This window comes from Dasypus novemcinctus, chromosome 1 (assembly GCF_030445035.2).
Source record: "Dasypus novemcinctus isolate mDasNov1 chromosome 1, mDasNov1.1.hap2, whole genome shotgun sequence".
Lineage (NCBI taxonomy): Eukaryota > Metazoa > Chordata > Mammalia > Cingulata > Dasypodidae > Dasypus > Dasypus novemcinctus.
Genome location: NC_080673.1, coordinates 191,688,083 through 191,713,567, shown reverse-complemented (window position 1 = coordinate 191,713,567; position 25,485 = coordinate 191,688,083). Strand labels below are relative to the sequence as shown.

The 25,485-nt window shown below is 44.2% G+C and overlaps 2 protein-coding genes across 2 annotated transcripts in view; one reads left to right on the top strand and one right to left on the bottom strand.

The window, feature by feature from the left end:
- The first annotated feature begins 406 nt into the window (after positions 1–406).
- Positions 407–11,022, top strand: MED28 (mediator complex subunit 28). Its single transcript, XM_004474223.4, has 4 exons — positions 407–657; positions 4,009–4,075; positions 5,317–5,429; positions 7,139–11,022. Exons 1-4 carry the CDS (start codon positions 499–501, stop codon positions 7,334–7,336), a joined length of 537 nt encoding a protein of 178 aa, XP_004474280.2. The 5' UTR covers positions 407–498; the 3' UTR covers positions 7,337–11,022.
- A 552-nt stretch (positions 11,023–11,574) lies between these two features.
- The window catches only part of FAM184B (family with sequence similarity 184 member B), a 155,936-nt gene continuing 142,025 nt past the window's right edge, over positions 11,575–25,485 (bottom strand). The window contains exons 15-18 of the mRNA XM_058300526.2: positions 23,457–23,574; positions 21,543–21,647; positions 20,500–20,699; positions 11,575–12,771 (exon numbers count right to left, since the gene is read on the bottom strand). Of these exons, the coding sequence (XP_058156509.1) occupies positions 12,678–12,771; positions 20,500–20,699; positions 21,543–21,647; positions 23,457–23,574 (517 nt within the window). The 3' untranslated portion in view covers positions 11,575–12,677. The remainder of the gene's footprint in view (positions 12,772–20,499; positions 20,700–21,542; positions 21,648–23,456; positions 23,575–25,485) is intronic.

Genomic DNA, 25,485 nt, shown 5'->3' with positions numbered 1-25,485 from the left:
TTTGTCTTGTTTCTGCAACAATATCGACAGTAATTGAATTAGTAATTGGTACACAGTGAGCTCTCAATAAATGTTTGTGTAGTGACTGGGTGACCGCCTCGTTTTACAAATTGGTAAACTGAGGCCTACAGGGAGAGGAAGTGACTTGGCCAAAGTTATGCCATGCGTGTGGGAAAAGTCGGAACTAGCACTGGATATCCCGACTCCCGCGAGCAGGCTTGCGCCACCCACCGGAGTCATTAATTTTCGTCTCCACCCAACTCTGTCCTATCCAAAGAGTTCAATTTTCAAGTTAAGAAAAATAAAAGAAAAAGCCTCGCGGCCTCTGCATCCGGAAGCAGGACGGAACCGAAGCAAACAGCATCCGTTTCCTTGGCGATCGAAAGACACTTCCCGGCCACGCCCCAGTTTTTCACGTGACCCTCGGCACCACGTGATCGGACCTCCGGCGCCGGCTCCCGCGCATGCTCAATTGACCACTTCCCAGCCATTCCAGAAATGGCGGCTCCGCTGGGAGGCATGTTCTCTGGGCAGCCCCCGGGACCCCCAGGGCCCCCGCAGGGACTCCCGGGCCAGGCTTCGCTTCTTCAGGCCGCGCCAGGCGCCCAGAGAATCTCTAACAGTACCTTGGTGGATGAATTGGAGTCATCTTTCGAGGTAGGATGTCATCCGGCGGTCTGGATCCTTCTCCCGCCATTCTTCCGCGAGCTGCGCATGCGCAAGGTGTCTTCTGGATGGGGACATTGAGGCTCTGGGAACGTGAGTTACTCGCTTTAGGTCCTACAGTGAGTGTTGGCCGGGATTCTAGAGACACGTCTTGAAGTTTGCCAACCCCCAACTTTGGGATCACGCCACGTTCCCAGCCGGCTCTGGGAACTAGGACCGAGGAAAGGAGGAAAGTTGGGTGTTAGGGAGGGAGGAAGGCAGAAATGACCAGAACTCCGAGCATCTTAAGGAGTTTGCCCTCTAGCAAGGAAGGTGAGCTATGTACAGGTGACTGTTAAAGTACTTGGGATGTGGTAAGAGACACGGGAGAGGTGAAAAAAAAAAAGTACTTTGGTGGTTCCGGTGCTGTCCACAGTGGAAGATTTGCCATTATTGCTGGCAATTAAATAGTATAACTTCGACTTGAAGTTATTTTTTCCACATTTTTAATCCTAATTATGTGACACATTGCATGTAATATGCAGTAATATATGAATATAGTTTGTAAATGAATATATTACTGGGGTTGCACAGGCAAAATGTTTTTACCGATGGCATGCACAGTTAAAATTTAGAGATATTGGATTTAAAGGGCAGAGAAATCTGTTCTGTCTGGGAGGAGGATGAGACACCTTCCGCGAGGTGCTAACCCATAAAGGGACAGATATGTGTTAGAGCAGCACCTGACATTGTCCATGAGGTGAGATGTCTCTCAGTCATGAGTGTTTGCTGAAAGACTGGCCAGGTAGAAGTCTTGGCCAAATCTGGCCATGTCACTCTGCTGCTTAAAACCCTTCAGTGACGACCTGTCTCTCTTGGAATGAGACCAAAACCTTTACTGTGGTCTTCCAAGCTTGACATGATCAGGTCTCTACTTGTGAGCTATCTTTTGCTCCAGCCACACTAGACCTTTTCTGCTGTGCTATTTGTTTTTTCTTTGTGCTACCAGTCCCTTTCCCCCAGCTCTGCATCATTTCCTCAGTGAACCCTTCCCAGGCCCTCTTTGAAGTACTTACCACTAAATCTAGCCCCACGAAGGCAGAGTCCCCCCATTTTGTCCCCTGCCCATTTGTATCTGTAGTGCTAATACAGTGGTAGCAGGTCACAAGTGCTTGATGAATAGTCATCAGTGAAGGACCCCCTTTGTCTTTTGGGCCCTGTTTTGGGTGCAGAGAAATCGTGGCGGGGGGGGGGGGGGCGGGGACGGAGAAGACAGTTCTTTGAAGGAACTTGTTAAGGTATAGTTGTTGCCTGCTTGCCTGTTTCTCATTTCTTTCGAGTACAGCTCCTCGAGGTATCCAGCTTTCTCATTTTTCTGGAACTGAGCAAGTTGCTCAGTAAATGTTCTTGGATGGGATGGAATGAGTGTTTTGAGATCATGCACTCTTGTGGTGGATGGGAAACTTGGAGGCTCTCTCTACCCATCTTCTCCTTTTATGAATGGAGAAACTGAGGCTCAAATAGGGAAACAAATCTTGGATTTGTGGAGTTCAGGACTAATTTCTAGGTCTCTTGACTTTCAGGCAAAGGCTCTATGTCTTGGGTGTACTTCTGAAAAGCATATTCTTTTTTTTTTTTTTTAAGATTTATTTTATTTAGATCCCCCCCACCCCATTATATGCTCTCTGTGTCCATTCACTGTGTGTTCTTCTGGGTCTGCTTGTATTCTCAATAGGCAGCTCCGGGAACTGATCCTGGGACCTCAGCTCCTGTTCTGCTACGTCTTCTTGTTTTATCTCCTCAGTTGCATCATCTTTCTGTGCCAGCTCACCGTATCAGCTGGCACTCCTGCACGGGTGGCTTTTCCCACGTGAGGCGGCATTCCCACACAGGACGGCTCCCCTGCACAAGGGCACATTCCCGCATGGGCCTGCACTGTGTGTGGGGCAGCTCGTGGCGTGAGCCAGCTTGCCCTCACCAGGAGGCCCTGGGCCTCAAACCCTGGACCTCCTAGACGAGAGCCCTATTGGTTGAGCCACATCCGTTTCCCATATTCTTTTTATAGAATGCCTCACATTTGCTTCTCCATGTAACTGCTCAAGTGTCTATAAAAGCCTGTGCATTTAATATTTTCTTTAGAGGGAAAGGGAAGAGGGTCCTAAATTTTTGAAATGGCGTTTCCTCCCACCCTTCTGGTGGCCCTGCTGGCTCTGGGGAAGCAGCCCCAGGTTTGTTCATCAGCATTGGGACTGGTTTCTCCTGGGTGGGATGTTTACCGACAGCTACAGGAGCCAGGTTTCATAAAGCAGGCACCACCACCCACACCCCAAATCCAACAGGAGTTAACTGACAAAGTGACATGCAGAATAGTCTGAGTTTTCTTGATTTGTTGGGTGGTTACTGGAATTCCCCAGGGGAAATCCTGCAATTTTCTCTGTAAATCAGATGGGGGAAACTGCAGGTGTGAGAATTTGTTGCTTCCCTAAGAGCCTTCACATCTAGCTGATGGCCTAAATTTGGGCCCAGATCTCCTGCCTCACACCAAGAGTAGATTGCTCAATGTTGGCAGGACTCTACTTTCCTGAGGTTTGAGACTTCCTTTCTAACTCTTGCTTTCTCCCCCTACCCTCAGCTCCCAGCCCTATCTTTCTTGCTGCTACCAGTTAGAGGGAACTGTAATGGGACTTGGTTATCCATGTGACTCCAAACTTGTCCCTCAGTCCTCCCAGCCAGTCATTAATTAACACGTTTTTATTGAGCGCCCTTTTGTGCCAAGCCATTTTCCAGGCCCTAGGTGTACAGTGGTGAATAATACAGTCAGAATCCCCACCTACTAAGAGGGGCAGATAAGAAGGGACTAAAAGAATGGAATGATGTGAGTTAACTGTGTGGAGAAGATAAAGTTGGGTTGGAGGATGGAGCATGGGGAGGAGAGCACCGTTTAGAAAGAATAGTCAGGGTGGCCTCTCTGAGGACGGTTGACCTGAATCCTGCGTGGGCCAGGGGACAAGTCATGTGAAAATCAAGGAGGGGACTGGGAGTAGAATAGGGCCCCAGGCCCTAGTAAAGAGCGAGGTAGTGGGAAAAGGGGCAAGTGGAAGGAAATGAAATCAGATGCTAGTGCCAGCAGATACCAGCTGCTGCCTTCTTCCAGCTCTCACACTGTAGGCCTAATTGGGACTTAACTTACCAGGCGTCTTCGTTGGCTTGTTGTTATAGTGTGTAAAGCCCAATGAGCTTTAACTCATCAAATAATATACTCATGGAATCACTTCATGAGAAATAATTTCTTCCTCTGAAGTAAAAGTTTCGATATGTTGTTGATGATTTTTTTTTCTGATATAAGATTGTTTGATCTCCTAGGCTTGCTTTGCTTCTCTGGTGAGTCAGGACTATGTCAGTGGCACCGATCAGGAGGAAATTCGAACTGGTAAGAATTCTCTCCTTTTAGACAGTGGTCTTGCCCTCAGAAAGATTCCTGATTGCTGATTTTATACTTGAAGTGTTTTAGTCTTGCTTGTATCCAAAAAGAAATTTCCCTGGGAATAAGATTTGTGTAGATTATCTCTATAAACTGTTAATGCTTTATTCTTTGTTGAGTTTATTAATTGACATCTCATGTCACTTTATTTTTTTAAAAGATAACATGAAGTGCCTTCAGCTTAAACAGTGGGAATTAATTAGCTTTCAACTGTACAGTTTTTTTAATTTTTTGCACATTTTTCGCCCCTTCCTCTACTCCTGCTGTTTTTTGCTGTCTGTGTTGTCTTCTCTTCTCATTTTCTCTCCCGTAGGATTCACCAGGATTCAATCTTAGAAACCTCTGATGGGGGGAGAGGTTCCCTGTCAATTGTGCCACCTCAGTTCCTGGTTCCTGCTGTGCTTCACCTTGACTCTGCCCTTGTCTCTCTTTTGTAGCATCATCATCTTGCTGTGTGACTCACATGTGCAGGGCACTGGCTCACCACGCGTGTACTCGCATGGGCACTCATGCAGACACTGGCTCACCACTCAGGGACTCGCGTGGGCACTGGCTCGCCATGTGGACACACTCTTTTTTTCACCAGAAGGCCCCAGGAATTAAACCCAGGTCCTCCCATATGGTTGGCGGAAACTCTATCACTTAAGCCATATCCACTTCCCTCATGTCACTTTTAATGGGTGTATAATGAGTTTTTCAAATTGGTTCTAGGACAAAGAAGACTAATAGTATGTACTGTTATAAAACAACAACAAGATTTTATTATTTTTTGAGTAGGTGTTACAGAGAAAAGTTTCTTGTGCTTCTCCCTTACTTCCTACCCCAAGTTCTGCCCCCAGAGATAACCAGTGCTACCATTTCTTTGTATCATATTTTAAATATTCTGTTTTAACTGGAAATCAAGGTGCTAATGGCTGGATCTCTAGATCATTTTAAGTCATAAGAACTCACAGCTTTTGTGTTAAGACCTTGTATTCACCCAATAAAAGCATGAGTTTCCCCTGTTGATATGAGTTAACACATGGGGAGTTGGGGTGGGAGGTGCATTGTTAAACTGCAATGGCTGGAATTAATATATATCTGAATATATATCTGAGTAAAGTGCGTTTTGAGATGCTTACAGTTCATTTTTGAGGGAAATATGTGTGTCTAGTGTTTTTTCTTAATACTTTCGGTTTTTTTATTTTTAGGTGTTGATCAGTGTATCCAGAAATTTCTGGATATTGCAAGACAGACAGAATGTTTTTTCCTACAAAAAAGGTTGCAGTTATCTGTCCAGAAACCAGATCAAGTTATCAAAGAGGTACAAATTTACTTTTGTCCTCAACTTTTAGAAAGAGCAAATGTTATCAAGATTCCATTTGCGATTTAAATGAGATATACCCTTTTCCTCTTAGTTACAGTAGTGTTTATAGGTTGTGTATAAAATGTTGCTGGTTGTCAATATTCATGACAACTTGGATAAGTAATGGAGCCAGGGAGTGGGGGGTGAAAGGAGAGAGCTTCAAACAGAATAGCTCTGGTTTTGTTTCATACAGTGGGCTTTTATGGAAGATTTTTTTTAAAGAAAAAGGTGAGCTGTTTCAAAAAAGTTGAAAAACCTTTAGTGTAGATGGTAAGTTCATTTTGGACAGGACTGACCCCAGTTCCTTGTGTCTCCACTTACCCAATGCCTTAGCACAAACGAAGGGCTCTTAAATTTTGTTCAATGAATACAACAAGTGGTGGACCCAAGTTGCTTGAAACTCAAGATTTTGTTTACCTCACCTGTTCTAAACTAGGGGCATTTGGGAATGTGTTGGGGTTGTCACGGAAATTGGAAAGCTTTAATGACATTTAGAGGGTGACCAGGGAAAAGAAACCACTTGTAGGGTGGAGGAATGAAGAGTTGTCCTGCCCACAAGGTCAGTAGTGGTCCCACTGAGAAACACAAATTGAGATTAGTCATTTTCCAAAAGCTTTTGAAGTAACTACTCCCATGAGCTGACCAATTAATCAAAAAGCTTTTTATTCTTCATAATATCAACTGTTGAGAAGAAGGTAATATTACAATTCAACTTGTCAAATCATTTCCTCATCTGAACACTTGAATAACAATACAGGTGTGTTTAAGACCAGGTCTTGGCGGCGGACTTGGCCCAGTGGTTAGGGCGTCCGTCTACCACATGGGAGGTCCGCGGTTCAAACCCCGGGCCTCCTTGACCCGTGTGGAGCTGGCCCACGCGCAGTGCTGATGCGCGCAAGGAGTGCCGTGCCACGCAGGGGTGTCCCCCACCTAGGGGAGCCCCACACACAAGGAGTGCACCCCATAAGGAGAGCCGCCCAGCGCAAAAGAAAGTGTAGCCTGCCCAGGAATGGTGCTGCACACACGGAGAGCTGACACAGCAAGATGACGCAACCAAAAGAAACACAGATTCCCGTGCCGCTGACAACAACAGAAGCAGACAGAGAAAGAAGATGCAGCGAATAGACACAGAGAACGGACAACTGGGGTTTGGGTGGGGGGCGAGAAATAAATAAATAAATATTTAAAAAAAAAAAAAAGACCAGGTCTTTATTAAAGAACTACAATACCCATATTCATAAAAAGTTCTTGAAAATTATATTTTAACATTCCATAATCTGAATTGATAGGACAGTGGTTATGGATCTCTTTTGAACAGATTAAATATGTGTTTTAGACTTCAGCACTTGCCTAAAGCAGGAGTACTGGGCACTAGGTTAGGAAAGAGACTGATTTCTTATAGGCTATTGTTTGAATTTTGTAGCTTGCTTATTACTTATTTTACAAAAAAATAATTAAAAATAAAAACCCTCAGCATTAGACAGATATCTTTCATTGGAAGACTTGCTTTGTCGTATTCAAATAGTAGAGCCCAGCAGAGTAACGGGCTTAGTGTGATCTAATTGATTCTTTGTGTTTCGTATTCATTTCCTAGTGTTCTTGACAAACTGGGAACTGTATTCATTTTTCAGGAGTTGTTTTGACTTGCTTCATTACTGTCATTGTAGGATGTCTCAGAACTAAGGAATGAATTACAGCGGAAAGATGCCCTGGTTCAGAAACATTTGACAAAACTGAGGCATTGGCAGCAGGTGCTGGATGACATCAACGTGCAGCACAAAAAGCCCGCTGAAATCCCTCAGGCGTCCTTGGCCTACCTCGAGCAGGCATCTGCTAACATACCTGCACCTATGAAGCAAACCTGATGAAAGAGCAAAGTGGATCAGCCTGAAATTTATCACACATTTGATCCAACCTGAAAACAGTTTTGCAAAACATGAGTTTTTGTGGATATGGCATTTTGGAAGAACTCGTTGACAGGGAATGAGATGATTTTTACTTTTATGCTTCTACTTAAAGTATTTACTCTATTTTTATAAGCTGTTAATTTCTTTAGGACTTTCTAAAATGCCTATAGCTTTGGTAAACTGGTAAGTTTTTTTGTCTGTAGCTAAGTTTAGACTGTTAGTATGACACCACTTATAGATTTCCTTTTGTGTTTTTGTTTGGTTTTTCTGGTTTTTGTGTGACTTTTCAACTTTGTATTTTTCTTTTTTAGATCAGTTTGTATGATCTGAGGGAGAAAATTAAAACTAGCCTCGGACACAGAAGATGAGGATTTTGGTTCTAGACCTTTTAAGATAATTATTCCTCAGTGGTAGTATAGAAAAATATGTAAATTTGCTACATTTTGGGACTTTGAACTACCTCAAGAAGAGGAATCTAATTTAACAGTGTTTAGTATTTCTGGGGATCTCACAATGAAGCTATTTTGTAAATAGATAGAAGGAATATAATTATATCCTAGATTAATCTAGTGAATTTACCATAGAATTCTCAAGTTGATCATTTTATTTGGGGTGAGTTTGTTATATGTGGTGGTTTAATTTTGAGTGGATTGAGAAAGGGGTAAAAGAGGTGATATGCCAAATTTTGTTACACTGAATGAATCAGTTTAGTTATGTGGTGGACCTGTTCTTACATTGGATGGCAGTTGGGGCACAGGTGAATATGAAGGATTGAAGTTGCTGTGGTTTAGTTTTCTTTTCTTTTTGCTGTTTTAGAGTGCAAGCTGTCCAGATCTGAGCCGACAGTTGTGCTGCCAGGTCTCGAAGTAGTTGATTAAGAGCAAGCCAAAATGAAAGTAACAGTCAAGTCTGTTGGCTTGGAGAATCTGTCCTTGGACAGTGTTTTTAGCCTGGTCCAGCGTCTGGCATGTAGGACACCTTTTCCATGTTGTTTTGGCATCTTCTGATGACAGTGACATTTGTGTAGGCCCAGTCTAGGATGGTTCTGGATTTCCAAGGCCTGTTCTCTTGTGGATCCAGGAAGTGATTGGTTGCATATCTGCCTGCTTTGGGGAGAGGACAATTCATTCGCCACATTTAACTGACAAGCACAGTCTGCTCATTGGTTCTCTCACTTCATAATTGTAGAGGCTGTTCTGGGAGACATCTTCAAGGGTAACTGAAAGCTTATAGGAGCAGAACTGATTTTCGTCCAAGTGTTTCATCCTCTCAGGCAGGCTTGGTTTATATATCAGTCCAAAGCTTGCTGGTGACCTAACCAAAAGGCCAGTCTGTTAGCCACAGCCTGTGCATCACCAAAAATGAAGCTCGGTATGTTCATGGTCTTCCATAGGCCCTGCTAAGATGGCCGACCTGCAGCAATTCCTGCCAGGCTTGGATCCCCAGCACACTTTTTTTTTTTTTAAACGCCTGCCTCCTTCATCCCACCCCACGCCCCGCCCCTGGTTCCTTAAGCAGTGCATAGGGAACTACTTCCCAGGCTTTCTTTGGACCTCCCTGTTTGCTCTGTAACCCAACTCATTGGATGAGCTTGGCTAGGGAGTTGGATTAAAGAATAGTATCCCTCAGAACCAAATAGCTTTGGAAACAATCTGTTAGCATTCACCAAGAATGCCCCACAGCTTCCACTAGCACCTCCCAAGAACCACTGGCAAGGTGCTCCACGGAACATTCAGACTCTTGTGGAAGGATCCACTGGCATCGTCTGAGAGTGCCCCATGGACTCCACGAGCACCGCGTTCGTGAAATGCCCCATGGGCTTTCAGGCCTTTGGTTCTTCCACAGCAGCATTGTGCTGAATCCACCACTGTGGTCACTGCATGAGTTTGTCAATAGCTGAACTGAGTGGAGAGAGCTCAGCTGCCAGTGTCAAGGTGGTTAAGATAACATGCCACAATGAAAGTAACAGTTAAACCGATCATCACTTCCTGTGATAGTACAAGCAAGAGGCTAGACAGGAGAAAGGACCAGCTCACCCAGTGTTCTGGTTTTCCCCTGTCAAGGCACTGGGCCAGGGTCAGGTGGATCAGCACAGACATGGGGGTTGTCCCACTGCTGAGGGAGCCCCAAACAAAAGAATCCTGCCATTTTATGGACCCAGAGGGGAGGGAGAGGAGGGCTGAGTAGGAGTGGAAAAGTCCCGAGTACTGAGTGAAGAAGAAGATCTTCAACTTGCCCCCGCTTCCCACCACTTTATGAAGGTCTCGGCAGAGGCACCTGGGAGGCCTTGGCTGAAGGCTGCTCTGAATGGAGGCATCTGGGCTGGGAATGCAGCCATGCCCAAGAGCGCAGCCAGCCAGCGACCTGGGTCCTCGACTCAACTCCTTTTAGACTGCAGTGGACCGGCTGTGCTTCAAGTCCAGTGTGGGAAGAACAGCTCTCCCCCATGAGGCTTGCCTCATGTAACTGCCTGTTATTGGGCCTAAAGGATCACATGCACGATTGTGGTTGGAGCGGGACTGCTCAGAGGTCCTGCTAATGGATGGCATTGGTTCCAATAGTCTGGGGCCTCAGGCTGGGAGTTGAGTAGCAGGGTCGCCCTCAGCTCTCTCACCGCCCCAGAAAGCATGCCAAGCCTCCTCGTTTGGGAACTGTCTTACCCTCCTGCTATTTCATAGGCCCCCTCAGGTTCTCTGTTGAATTACTGTTGAGAAATACAGAGCAGCATTGTTCTCGTCCCTAATTGGATAAGGTTTTTGATTCTGTTTTATATCATCTCATTAGATTACATCCCTCAACTCAAACACCCTGTTGTCTTCTGAATGGGCTGCGCTTCTGCGGGTGCCTTGGCTTGTTTGTTTCCTCCAGTCTTGAAGGCGCCTTCCCACAGGGAGTGACATCCTACATGGTCCCAGGTCTAGCTCAGATGCCACCTGGTCCATGAAGCCTCCCAACTCCTCCCCTCTGCTTGCCCAGGACTCTGTATTTTTTCTCTCGATTCCCCCTTGTTTGGTTCTCGTCCATGGTTCAGTGATTTATATATCTGCTCCTTGCTGCTTTGAAGCTGGTAAAAAGCATGCACTTTTCCCTTTTGAATATTTAGAGCAGTATGTCCTTCACCTTTTGTACTTAATCCTTACGACTCATTTGCATGTGTATATATGATGTCTGGCGTATATACCTGGATTCCCAGCTTGAGGCCAGTGAACCCCTGACAAAGGTTACAATACTTATTCACCTACTTTTGATGATTAAAAAATTGAATAGATCTCAATTAGAATGTATAGGTTAAGCAAAGTCTTTAAAAGTTTTTACTCACATATCACTTCAAGATTGTTAACCTGGTTATCTCATGCTAATTAGCAGCTCTGAATGGCAGATTTCTTGATTAAAACCTGAACTGGTTAAGTTTTAGACAAATCTTTCAATAATAAGGGGTTCTTGGTGTTAAGATTGGGGACTATTCTACTTGGGGTTTAGTAAAAAAAGTTAATGTATGTACCAGTTACTGCTACTTCTTTCCTAAATTCGAAATTTTCTTTCAAATAAAGATTTTTCAGTCTTGTCTGTAGGCAAACTTTTTTTTTTTAATTCCATATTGTTGGTTGATGAAATAAACTCTGAACTGCTGTCTTTGCCCTGGAGCTCCCATGGGCCTGGTTTTCTTATTTTCTTTCTTTCTGCCCCGCCCCCCCCCCCAATTCCTCCACTCTCCCCATTGTCTGCTCTCCGTGTCCATTTGCTGTGTGTTCTGTGTCTGCTTATAATACAAGCCACTCATTAGGTGGCTCTGGGAACCAATCCTGGGACCTACCGGAGTGGGAGGGAAGGGATTACTCTCTTGTGCCACCTCAACTCCCTGTTCTGCTACATCTTATTTTCTCTCCTGTGTGTCTCTTGTTGCATCATCTTGCTGCGCCAGCTCTCAGTGTCAACTAGCATGCCTGCGTGGGGTGGCTTTCCCGTGCTAGGCGGCATTTCCACACGGGGGCTCTCCAGCATGGGCCAGCACTCCACATGGGCCAGCTTACCCTCACCAGGAGGCCCTGGGCATCAAACCGTGGACCTCCTATATGGTAGATGGGAGCCCAATTGGTTGAGCCACATCTGTTTCCCTGCTTGGAATTAAAAGATGATCTGCCTTCCTATTCCCAAGCTCTGTCTTCATCTAATTTAACCTTTCTAAGCAAAAGCAATACAAGTCACAACCATTTTTATTGCCCAGTTGTTTAGACTTTTATTCAAAAAGCAAAGATTTGACAGTGCATAGAATAAACACGTCTCATGGGCCACGTGCTGGGCCAGCACCAAAGGACTGAGATATTATTTTGCTCATTGTATAGAGTCTGGTCAAATCTCCACCAGAGGGTAAGAGAATCAGTGAGGGGGGAGACTGAGGTCAGCACCGTTGGTGGCCATATCAGTTCCCTTAAACCTCCCGAGAATCCATGCAGTGGGGAAGCCATGCACCAGGAGGCAAATGGCCCAAATCCAAAGACCAGGTTGAGTTCAGCAGCAACTTGACACCAAAGAGCAAATGCTCTAGAAACTTTCACAAATTCCCAAGTTGCCAGTAGAGCCAGGGCAGTGGAGAGGTATGACAGGGAGAGGCTCAGTTATTCACAGAAAAGTCCTTGCAGTGCTCGATGGCAGCCGTGGCTGGCACCATCATGCATACCATTTTGCTGACTCCTCAGAGCCCGGATGAGGTAGGTCTTAGTCCCTCTGTTACCTGCCATGGACTTGAGAAGTGAAAACATCCCACCCAAGCCTGCCAAGGGTCTGCTACAGTCCATTCCTAGTTATTTTTATTGGCTTTCCTGGTTACTTTGAACTTTGTTTTATTCTTTCACATTGTTAGATGTGCATTCTTGCATTTGTTAATTTTACCTAGAAAGAACTTTTTGAGTGGAGATGACTAGCATCCTAAGGAAAAATGAAAAACTTTTAAAGGAGCCGATGGAAATCAAGTTGGATATTCTGCAAAGTGGAGTAGGTACGAGTGCTAAACACCAGAAACACATGTGTAGATCATTAGTAACCTAGTAACATTTCCCCATGGGTGCTTTTTGATAACACTGGTTCACTATATCTCAATGTAAAGAACTTTGTAAAATAACAATTGTCACATGAAACAGTATGAAATGTAATGCCAAAACTGGTTTTAGCCATCACATATAAATCATAGTACAAGCAAGTTATTTGGTTGGTTGGATTTTTTCGTTCATTTCCCTCAGTCGGATATTTTAGAAGAAATGTTTTTCAGATGTCCTCTTTGTGATGGGTCAGGAAGATCAGCTTAGAAAGAAAAGTACTTGGTAAACCATTCCTGGTGCACAGAGCCCTGTTTCTGCTGGGCATCTTTGGGTTGGGCTGTTTCACCATCTTCTGTCCTAAAAACAAACAAGTGTTCTTATTATTTGAAAAAAGTTTTTCAAATTATTCAATATACCATTTAATATTCCTCTACCTTTTGGGGAAAGATACCTACTTCTTTACTCTTCAAAAAACACTAGGGAGACTTCAGGAAGATGTTGGACTAGAACAACATGGGACTCACATCTCTTCCAGCAAAATAGCTGGAGGACAGGCTGAAACAGCCTAGAAAAAGATCTTCTAGGGTTTAGGACACCAGGTGAAAGCTGGACACCACCCAGAGGAGGGACAAAGGAGGAAATTGAGAGGACAGAACTGAGTTGAAACCAGCGGCAGCTGCTGCCGGCACCATCCCCCACACTAAAGACACTTTAGAATTCTGGAGCCTCTGAGCCTGCGACTACAGACAAAGGGGGCTCCAGGGATCTACTACCCCAGGAAAGGGGGGAGAGAGGGACACAGTCTAAGGCTGACTCAGCTTCTACCAACAGATTTGATCTGCTGTGTCCCACAAGCCCGTCCGGGCCAGGTGGTACCACACAGTGGTTTGCCCTGGGAGCCAGGGAAGGACTAGAGAAATCCTACCCTCCAACCTCCCTTTCTTCTAGCTGGGACTAACTGTGGGGCCCCACTAGGAGAGAGGAGAGAGAAAGACACAGCCTAAGGCTGACTCAGCTTTTGGCTCACGGATTTGGTCTGCTGTGTCCCAGGAGCCCTCCCATGCTGGGTGGGGCTGGGCCATTGTCTGCCTTGGAGCCAGCAAGGGGCTAAAGATAGACAACTTTCCCCAGCTCCTCCTCTACTAACAGACTGACTATTGAGGACTAAGAGGGGAGTGGAAATATTTCCAACCTTGGAAAAGGGAGAGGGCCGCCAGAGAAGGCTGTAAAACTGTCTCAGAGAGTTTGAATTACAAGGCTCATAGTCTTCAAGGAAGCTCTACCACATTGCCCCAGTCTGTGTCGCAACAAATACACTCTGACCAGGCACTGAGCTGAGCTGCCAAAGATCACCATCTGCTGGCAGAACAAGGAAGTACAAGCAAGAAAATTAAAAATAAGGAGAGGCTTTTTCCACCCTCTTTAGCCTCCCTCCCCAAGGCCCTAGGAAGTGATTCTACAACCAATGACTGGGTCCAGTGCCCAGTTCTGAGCAAGCAGCAGGACAATCCTAACAATCCAGGTCGAGCCAAGAATCAAAGAGCAGTGGTAACACAGCCTACTGCCACTAAATCCCTACAAAAGAGAAAGAAATTGAGCATCTGAGTAAACTACATCCTAATCAGATGCCTAGATATCAGCAAAAATTTATGAGCCTTACTAAGAAAATAGAAGACATGGCCCAAGAAAAAGATTATATTAAAGTCCCAGAAGAGATGCAGAATTTGAGAGAACTAATCAGCGAGATGCACACAAATTTCCAAAATCAAGTTAATCAGTTGAAAGACAATATGTTCAAAGAGATAAATGACATCAGGTAGACACTGAGCAAACACAAAGAAGAATTAAAAATCCTGAACAAAAAAGTAATAAAGATCATGGGAATGAAAGATACAATGGGTGAGATCAAAAACACATTTGAGGATGTGACAGCAGACTCAAAATGACAGAGGAAAGAATAAGTGATACCAAAGACAGAATGGCTAAAATTGGAGAGGGAAAAGAATGGAAAAAATTAAGCAGAGGCTCAGAGAGTTGAATGACAATACAAAATGCAACAACATACGTGTCATGGGAGTTCCAGAAGGAGAAGAGAAGAAAAAAGGGGCAGAAAGAGTATTTGAGGAAATCATAGCTGAAAATTTTCCATCTCTCATGAAAGAAATGAACTTAGTGTACAAGAAGCACACCGTAGCTCAATCAGAATAAATCTGAATAGACCTACTCCAAGACATATACTACTCAGAATGTCAAATGTCAAAGAGAAGGAGAAAAATCTGAGAGCAGCAAGGGAGAAGCAAACCATCACATACAAGGGATGCCCAGTAAGACTTGGAGCAGATTTCTCTTCAGAAACCATGGAGGCGAGAAGACAGTGGTATGATACAAACAGGATAGTGAAAGAGAAAAACTGCCAGCTGAGAATTCTTTATCCAGAAAAATTGTCCTTCAAATATGAAGGTGAGTATAAAATATTCACAAACAAACAGAAACTAAGGGAGTTTGTAAAAAAGAATATACCTTTGCAGAAAATATTAAAGGAAACCTTAGAACCTGAAAGAAAAAGTCAGGAGAGACAGGCTGGGAGGAGAGTATAGAAGAAAGAAGAGAAGATAACCAAAAGAGTAAAAAGGCAGACAAAATATGACATATGAAAACCGAAGAATAAAATGGAGGAAGTAAATAGTGCATTTACAGTAATATCATTGAATGTGAATGGATTAAACTCCCCAATCAAAAGATACAGGCTGACAGAATGAATTAAAAAACATGAGCCATCTGCATGCTACTTACAAGAAACTCACCTTAGACCCAGGGATACAAACTGGCTTAAAGTGAAAGGTTGGGAAAAAAATACTCTACATGAATAGTAATCAGAAAGGAGCAGGGGTAGCTATACCACTATCAGACAAAACAGACTTTAAATGCAAAAAAGTTATAAAAGATACAGAAGGCCAATATATATTTTAAAAAGGCACAATCCACCAGGAAGATATAAGTCATAAATATCGATGCACCTAACCAGGGTGCCCCAAAATACATGAGACAAACTCTGGGAAAACTGAAGGGAGAAATAGACATCTCTACAATTATCACTGGAGATTTCAATACCCCACTCACATCATTAGATGTAACTAGACAGAAGATCAACAAGGAAGCAGAGAACTTGAACAATATAATAAATGCATTAGACCTAATAGACATATACAGAACACTGCATCCAAACTCAGTGAGTTATGCTTTCTTCTCAAGTGCCCATGGATCTTTCTCCAGGATAGACCACATGTTAGAGCACAATGCAGCTCTCAATAAATATAAAAAAGTTGAAAGTGTAAAAGCACCTTTTCAGCTCATAATGGAATGAAACTGGACATCAGTAATAGACAGGAAAAAGTAAATTTGCAAATGTGTGGAGGCTGAACAACACACTCCTAAATAATTAGTGGGTCAAAGAAGAGATTGCAAATGAAATCAGTAATTATACTGAGACAAATGAAAACGAGAACACAACATATCAAAACTTATGGGATACAGCGAAGGCAGTCTTGAGAGGGAAATTTATAGACCTAAATGCCTATATTAAAAAAGAATAAAGAGCTAAACTCAAAGATTTAACCAAACAACTACAGAAACTAGAAAAGGAACAGCAAACCAATCCCAAAGCAAGCAAAAGGAAAGAAATAATAAAGATGAGAGCAGAAATAAATGAAATTGAGAACAACAACAATAACAACAACAACAAAACAATAGAGAAAACTGGGAAAACAAAAGCTGGTTCTTTGAGAAGATCAGTAAAATTGACAAACCCCTAGCTAGACTAACAAAGAAAAAAAGAGAGAAGTTGCAAATAAATACAATCAGAAATGAAAGAGGGGAAGTTAGAACTGAATAAAAAGAATCATAAGAGGGTAGTATGAGAAACTGAGAAATTGTATGCCAACAAACTAGACAACCTAGATGAAATGGACAAATTCCTAGAAATGCACAAACAACCTACAATGACACTTCAAGAAGTACAAGAACTTAACAAACAAATCACATTTAAGGAGATTGAATCTATCATCAAAAATTTCCTAGCAAATAAAAATCCAGGACCAGATGGCTTCACAGGTGAATTCTATCAAGCATTTTGAAAAGAATTAACACCAATCCTGTTTACCCTCCTCCAAAAAAATTGAAGAGGAAGGAAAATTACCCAGCACATTTTATGAAGCCAACATCACCCTAATACCAAAGCCAGATAAAGATACAAGAAAAGAAAATTACAGACCAATCTCTCTAATGAACATAGATGCAAAAATTCTCAACAAAATATTTGCAAATAGAATCCAACAGCATATCAAAAGACTTATACATCATGACCAAGGGGGATTTATTCCTGCTATGCAAGGCTGGTTCAAATATAAGATAATCAATAACCGTAATACATCATATTAACAAATTGAAGGGAAAAAAACATGTGAACATCTCAATCAGCACAGGAAAGGCATTCGACAAAATCCAGCATCCATTATTTTACAAAAACACTTCAAAAGATAGGAATAGAAGGAAAATTCCTCAATATGATAAAAGGCATATATGAAAAACCCACATCCAACATCATACTCAATGGGGAAAGGTTGAAAGCTTTCCCTCTAAGATAGGGAACAAGACAAGGATGTCCATGGTCACTGTTGTTATTCAATATTGTACTAGAAGTTCTAGCTAGGGCAATTAGACAAGAAAAAAAATTAAAGGCATCCAAATAGGAAAAGAGGAAATAAAACTCTGTTTGCAGATGACATGATCCTGTACTTAGAAAATCCTGAATTATCCACGACAAAGCTACCTGAGCTAATAAATGAATTCAGCAAAGTGGCAGGATGCAAGATCAACACACGAAAATCAGTAATATTTGTGTATACTAGTACTGAACAATCTGAGGAGGAAATAAGGGGGAAATTCCATTTTCAATAGCAACAAAGAGATTCAAATACCTAGGAATTATTTTAACCAAAGAAGTACAAAATATATGCAGAAAACTACAAAATAATGCTAAAGGAATTTTAAAAGACTTAAACAAATGGAAAGACATTCCGTGTTCACTGATTGGAAGAATAAATATCGTGAAGATGTCAATCTTACCCAAACTGATTTATAGATTCAATGCAATACCAATCAAAATACCAAGAGCTTACTTTGCAGAATTAGAAAAGGCAATTACCAAATTCACTTGGAAGGGAAAGTGTGCCTGAATAGCCAAAAGCATTCTAAAAAAGAAGAATGATGTGGAACAAATTTCACTGCCTGACCTTGAAACATATTACAAAGCTACAGTGGTCAAAATAGCATGGTACTGGCATAAAGACAGACACATCAATCAGTGGAAGAGAATTGAGAACCCAGAAATAAACCCTTACCTATAAAACAACTGTTTTTTGACAAACCTACCAAGTTAACATTAACGGGACAAAACAGTCTCTTCAACAAATGGTGGTGGAACAACTGGGTATCTATAACCAAAAGAATGAAAGAGGACCCCTATCTCACAAGAAGGGGCTAAACAAGAATCGACTAAAATAGACCAAAGACCTAAATATAAAAGCCAGGACCATAAAACTACTAGAAGAAAATGTAGGGAAATCTTCAAGACCTTATAGTTGTTGGTGGTTTACCGGACACTATGCCCAAAGCATGTGCAACAAAAGAAAAAATAGATAAATGGGACCTCCTTAAAATTAAATATTTTTGCACCTCACAGGACTTTGCCAAAAGGGTGAAAAGGCAGCCATCTCAATGGGAGAAAATATTTGAAAATCACATATCCAATAAAGGCTTATTATCCAGGATATATAAAGAGATTTTACAACTCAACAATAAAAAGACAAATGACCCAATAAAAAGACAAATGACCCAATAAAAAAAAAATGGGCAAAAGACTTGAACAGACATTTGTCCAAAGAAGAGATACAAATGGCAAAAATATATGAAGAAATGCTCAACATCACTAAGGATAGGGAAATGCAAATCAAAACCACAATGAGATATAATTTCACACCTATCAGAATGGCTGCTATTAAAAAGAGAACTACAAGTGTTGGAGAGGATGTAAAGAGAGAGAAACACTTATTCCTTGTTGGTGGGAATGGAGAATTATGCAGCCACCATGGAGGACTGTTTGGCAGTTCCTAAAGAAGTTGAATATAGACTTGCCACGTGACCATGCAATACCAATACTGGGTATATACCCGGAAGAACTGAGAGCAGTGACATGAACAGACTTCTGCACACCGATTTTCATGGTGGTGTTATTCACAATTGCCAAGAGTTGGAAACAAGCCATGTATCCATTAACCGATATATGGATAAACAAACTGGTATATTCACACGATGGAATATTATGCAGCTGTAAGAAGAAATGAAGTCATAAAGCATATGCAATATGGATGAACCTGGAGGACATTATGTTGAGGGAAGCAAGCCAGACACAAAAGGACAAATACTGTATGACTGCGTTACTATGAACCAAATATATTGTGTAACATATTGTATGATTCCAAAAAAGTTTATAGGTATCCAGTACATCTAATTGAGAAATGTATGTTTTTATTCAACTGTGTTTTCTCATTAGTTTTTAATTGTTTATATTTTCAATTAGTAAAAGTACAAAATAAAGTTAAAAACAAAAAACAAAAAACAGACACTAGAACGGGACCAGCTAACATGGCTAGCTGAAAAACAGGTAAAGGATGGGGTGTGGGACGGGGGTCTCATTACCACTTTGAAAACGGAAAGTTCCCCAGTGTTTCGCTGAAGACTTCAGTGGCTACTTTACTAATGAGGCATATTTTGCAACACTTATTATTTATTTCAGCCACAAATTAGACCGTAAGCCCCAGAAATAAAGACAAAAGCAAGAAATAGTAATAGTGTTAAAATTTATGTAAATAAAAATTACAAATTAGCCTAATAAATTGAAAAGGAGAGAGTAGACTAGAAAGGGAGAGCGTAAAATCAGCTGAGGGGTCTCTTCTGGCATATGGGGAAACTTCATATGAAACAATGGAGCAGAGCTGTACACAGAGGGGCACAACATGGAGGCAAGCCTGCGCGAGAGTCAGGAGCTGGCTCTGGCCATGTCAATAGAGGGCTGTGACCTTGGGCTCTGGGCCTCAGTTTCCTCGGCTGTGGAATAAAACGCTGGATTTTCCCATGACCTCTGGGGAGTTCCTGCCAGCCCAACACTCATCAAGGTATACGGCTCCACATTGGTTCAGACAGCCACGAGGCAGGCAGGGCCTCTGGAACAGGGACCCTTCAGAAGGGGCCTGCTCTGAAATGCAGAGATCAAGGTTCAGAATTTAAAATTTGGCCTCTGAGTGGAAGACTGGACAGGAGGGAGAATTAATAAACACAGGGAAAGCCACGAGTTCCTGAAAGAGAAGCATGCTGTAAGGGTTTCTAGAAAAATAGGTAAGCTCATCATGCATGCTCAACCAAACCTACAGATTAAGAGGGCCTTAAAATTCCAAACTGATACAATAAATCTTGAGAAACCACCTTAATAATAGTAGTGAAAATACATTGGGAGCTTCTGTGTAGGGCCCTGTGTCCTAAGCGTGCCCTATGGATTAATTGCTTTAGTTTCCCATCAGTCTGATGATGTAGGTGCTGTATTATTCACATTTTAGAGGTGAGGAGGATGGAGACCAGAGTGATCAAGCGACCTGCCCAAGGTCACACAGCTAGGAAGGAGACCCAGAATTTGATGCCAAAGCTCATGGCTATGTGAAGAAAGTCCATCCCCTGTGTAATCCACACTGAAGCTATCAGCTAAATGAGTAGTTGTCCCTTGTCTAAAAATCCATGGAAAAAGTCCTTCTGGAAATTGGTGCCGAGAATAGTACCTCCTCTAAAGAATGACATATTTCCTTTCTCTTACGAAACCTAACCTCTTCCCTGTGGCTGGATTGTGATCAGTTCAAGGCAAGACTGGTTTAGCTCTTCTGTAGATCTAGCCCAACGCGGGGTATGCATGGCATCAGGAGTGCGTTCTAACTTCCCTCCTGTCTCTAGGAAAATGAAGTCACGGCTCCAGCCTCCTACCTTGCGGCGGTTTTAGTGTCTGGAGCCTGGGCGGGTTTGTAAGGCTGGCCACAGCCGGGGCTGGGGTCCAAGCTGGGAGACTTGGTTATTGGCGGGGCGTTGATCCTGGAGCTCAGGTCCCCGCTCAGAAAGTTCTTGGCGTAGGAGGCTAGGTTGGGCACGCTGACAACCCGGCTGGGCACGTCCTCCACCTTCTTCTTCTGTTAGTGTGAAAGGGAAGGGCTGTGAGTGCCACCCCAAAAGAGGCGCCACTGTGGAAGCAAATACGGTCTGCCCAACCAAACTTACACGGAAGACGAGGCAGCAATTGTCCTTACAGAGTTACATGTCATTTTTTAGAAACACGTTTTGCTCCAGTCTTGACTTTGTGTTTTCAAAAACATACAGGTCCATAATCCCTCATCCAAAACCACTGGAGACAGATATGTTTTGGAATTTCCTTTTTTTTTTTTTTTTTAGATTTTAGAAAGGTGCAAATGCAGTATGCCATAGAGGCCGACCCACCCTGCCCTCAAATGTATTATTTCCGGAGTGAAACTTACACTTTGTCACAGTAAGAGGGGGACATAAAGACAGGAAGTGAGCTCATCAGTTTGGGTCAGGTCAGGTGTATTGCCAGGTGGGCTATAAAAATCCCTCCTTTTTTAGAACTTTTAGGATTACATGACAGCAGATACGAGACTTGGCTGTGAGTATGCTCATTGTAACCAATTCCCAAACCATGTAAGTAAATAAAGTTAAGGAGTGGGAGATTCTGATTTTCCCCACCCTACTTACCCACTCAGATGTACCCATTAGTACTAGTGGCATGAATTTATTTCAGAAAATTCATAAAACAGAAAAACCTGCAAAAAAATAAAAGCCACCCGTAATCTCACTAGCCAGGTAGAAACGCTGTTGGTTAATACTTTCTCCTATCTCCTGTGGATCTTTTTTCAGCGGCTCTTCTCCTGAATGTACAACACTCCGTCAACAAACTCAGTTGCCTTGAGGAAAACCTGCAGAACTGCGTAAAAACATTACAGCCAGTTTAAGCTGCTTACCTTCATGGAAGGGGTCAAATACCCAGGATGAGGATGGAAAGAAAAGGACCGATTCCGGTGGGACATCGCGCTGGGAAAGGCTGCGTAGTGAAATCTTCTCTCCTCCTGGAAAAGCGACACAGCTGAGTCCAGCCGAGGCTAAGCACACCGTGGGGGTGGGACCCGCAGGGAGATGGCTGTGCGGGGCAGAAGCCAGAAGCCAGAGGCAGCGAGGGGACGTGGGCGCCAGTCCAGCCGCCACCACTGAAGCTTCAAGGAAGCCCCTTTCGTGCCTCTGACCCTCTCTCAAAATGGAAATGGAAGGGGCAAGCTCATGGGGGGGGGGGTCCCTTAAGAAATTAGAGATTTATTCAGCACCTGATCCTACGGCAGAAAATTCATATGTAAGGCAAGAAATGAAAACCCGGGGGAACATAAGGGGATTCCAGGTTCTTTATACTGAAGAGAATTTTCTAACATACACAAAAGCAGAGTGAGTAATAAAATCCGTTTCCCTTTACCACTCTGGCCAGTCTTGCTTATCTGTGCCACCCTCCACTTTTTTCTTTCTTGGGGGATTATAATTTTTTTTTTAATTGGAGTTGTCCTAGATTTACAACCACACAAATACAAAATTCCCATATATTGCACTCTCACAATACAGTTTCCCCTATTATTAACATTTTACATTCGTGTGGTAACTTTGTTATAATTCACAAAACAACAGTATTACAAGTATGCTATTTATTTAGCCAGCTGTTCACATCAGGAGGGTTCACTGTGTTGTGCAGTTCTGAGTCTGTGTGTGGTAACTTAGATCCCACCTAAAATTTCCCTTTTCATTCCTGCAGTATTATTTTAAAAGCAAATCCCAGTCATCATACAATTTCATCTATAAATACATCAAAATATATCTCTCTAAGAAAAAGACTAATCACAATAACTTCATCACATTTGGCAAATGGGCCAGGATTCCTTATTACCACCACCTGATTTTCCACTGGTGGCTCATTTCCTGCTGTCTCATTAACGCAGCTGGAGCAGAGGTGGGGGGGATGGCAGTGGGACACGAGGGGTCCCTGGTGCCCTGGGGGCCACGGGTAAGGCTCTGGATTTACTCGGAGGGAGCTGGGAAGCCACGGGCGCTGCTGAGCGGGGTCACGCGATGCTCCCATTTCCCTGGGGCTAAGATCACCTGGTTCTGCGACCAGAGCGAGGAGCCAGTCCGCAGCTCGGCCGCTGCCCGTGCGCTGCAGATGGGGCTGGGGTGGCGGCGGCAGATCTGGGGAGGAGGCTGGACTAGCTCTCACCCCCGGGGGCCGCGCTGACGCCAGTGAACCCACCACCCGCGGTCCCCCCAGCTGAGCGTAAACCACCGTGCGCTGTCCTGGCGGCCGTGGGCCGGGGCGATCTAAAGACCTTCCTGCCAAAGCCTGGAGCGAGGGCAGAGCCCAGGACGTGAGGGGGTGGGCTTCGGGCCGGCACTGAACAGGACCCCTGGGCCTCGGTGGCTTCTGGAAGCAGGATCAGGGGCAGATTTTAAGGGGCCCCAGGGGTGGCTTTGAAAACGAGAAAGCAGGTGGCCATTTTTACCAAAGGGCCACAGAGCAGAAACTGATTCTATTAAAGTCCAACCACAGGGCAAGCGATTCTAGATCTTCCTACACCCTGTAGGTTAAAAATCAGTATCAAGAGTGGGCAAATGCTGATGGATTTGCTAAAGTGAGGCTTTTGTCTTCTATTTTCCTCCATTAACTTTTTTAGTATTTTTTTATATATATATATTAGAAAACCATCATCAAGTTTCCTCTGTCAGGTGGTTCTAGGAGGATTAAATTTCAGGAGCTCGGTAAATGCACCCCCACCCCCCACCCCCCACGGGTGCCTGCGAGGCCTGCACCGTGGGCAGGGCCGCCGTGGCGCTGCCAGCCTCACCGTCAGCTGTTTGATGATCTCCTCTCTCTCCTTCAGCCGGGTCTGCAGGCGGCCGATGAGCTGCAGGTCCTCCGGCCTGGACGCCCCCTTCCCAGGCTTCTCTCCGCAATCTTTGAGTCTGTATCAAGCAGGCGGGCAGTTAGGCCCCTCACAGGGGTTACTCGGCAGAGACGCAGAACACGTGGCTGGAGGCGCTCTGCTGTGCTTAGCCTGGGCAGACACTGCTCTATGTTCACAGAGGAGGAAACTGAGGCCCAGGCCCATCCAGAGAGTTGGCTGCAGGTTTGGGGGGTGGAACCCAGGACTCCAACTGCCCAGCCTGAGCTTCCCCAGCGCCCCTGAGGCGGCAGGCCAAGAACCAGGGTGGGGTGGGTGGGGGGGTCTCTGGGCGAGAATGTGGGAGCCACAAGGACATGCCCGCAATGCCGGCGTGGCTATGGCGCCATCTGTTGGCAGACTCGGAGTATGGCATGTCCTTTCAGCGAGGAGCCCGAGAGAAATCCCAGGAGGGGTGGTGGGGAGTGGAGGCAGGAAGGAAGGGGGAAGACAACAGCTGGCCTATTGTGTGCAGTTGTTAAGAGCACAGGGTTTGGAGGTGGCTCTGCGTTTGAATCCTGACTCCACTTTTCTCTAGCTAAGTGACCTGGGCATGTCATTTCACCTGTGAGCCTCAGCTCCCTTCTCGTTAAAACGGGCATGGCACTTGGGTGGTGGTGAGGATTCAATGAAATAATGGGCGTCTGGGACCGGTAAGTGCCCGTTAGATGACAGCTGATGACATCACAGTTAGATGACTGTGCGACTTCTGGATGACCTGCTTTGTACTGCAGAAGAGCGCAGGCTGAGGGCCAGAAAACTGCACTTAAATTCACCATGTGCTGCGTGAGCTCGGGCAAGTGGCTTCACCTGTTTGAACTGGGTTCCCACAGTCACCTCTCACTGGTCTCCCTGCTGCCAACCTCCCTTGCCCAGTCGCTTCTCCCAGCAGTCTGAGTGACCCTGTTAAAGGTAAATCAAATCATGTCACTCCTGCTCAAGGCCTTCCAGGGGCTTCCCAGTGCACTGGGAACACATTCCAGCCCCTTCCTGCCAGTGCAGGGCCACACACTGTGGAGCTGCATGTACCCCAGAAAAAACGCTCCTTAAACCTAATCCACTCCTGTGGGCATGACCCCACTGGAAGTAGGACCTGCTGATGAGGTGACTTCAGTTAAGGTGGGGCCCACCTCAATCAGGATGGGACCCTCCGTAAGCAGAATTAAATTCAGACAGAGAAAGAAAGCCATGGGAAGTAAGATGCTGAAATTTAAAGGAACCTAGAAGAAAACTGAGGCCAGAAGAGGCTGCCATGTGCACCATCATGTGACAGAGGAGCCAATGTCAAGGGTGGCCCGGCCAGGCCCAGGACGCCAGTCTTCGGGAAGAAAAGACTACGGACTCTTTCCCGGCCTCAAAACTGTTAGCCATTAAATTCCCATGGTTGAAACCTTTTCGTGGTATTTGCTTGGAAAGTAAAATAGACACCAACTCCCTACCCCCTCCGCCGACCCTGCTATCCCACTGCCCTCTTTCTGACCACTTTGCCTACGTATCCACTCTGCTTCAGCCACAGGAGCCTTCTGTTTTCAGTTGTGCAGGGCAGGGCCCCAGGGCCTTTGCACACCCTACTCCCTCTGCTTGGAATGCTTCTCTTCCAGATTAACTCGCTCACTCCCCACCTCCTTGTGCTTAAATGTCATCTCAGAGAGGCCTTCTCTGTAAACCCTTGCTACTCTCTAGACTCTAAGCCTGTTTTCTTTTTTTGTAATAGAACTTTCACCACCTGCTATGAAGTGAAATATGTATTTGTTTGCTTATTTGTAAATCTAGGAATATTTGTTTGCTTATCTCTAATGGCCCCTTAGCACTCCATGGGAGTTCCATGGGAACATGGTCTTTTTAGTTCCCTGCCTTGACTCCAGAGCCTAAAACACCATGGGGCAAACAGTAGGCCTGTTTGTTGAATGAATAAGTGAATGTGTGTACACAT

What these genes read in the sequence shown, in the direction of transcription:
- MED28 (XM_004474223.4), top strand. Translation starts at nt 499, where the DNA reads ATGGCGGCTCCGCTGGGAGGCATGTTCTCTGGGCAGCCCCCGGGACCC. An exon ending in TCAGGAGGAAATTCGAACTG is followed by an intron (nt 4,076 to 5,316) that starts GTAAGAATTCTC and finishes TTTTATTTTTAG; the next exon opens with GTGTTGATCAGTGTATCCAG. An exon ending in CAGATCAAGTTATCAAAGAG is followed by an intron (nt 5,430 to 7,138) that starts GTACAAATTTAC and finishes CTGTCATTGTAG; the next exon opens with GATGTCTCAGAACTAAGGAA.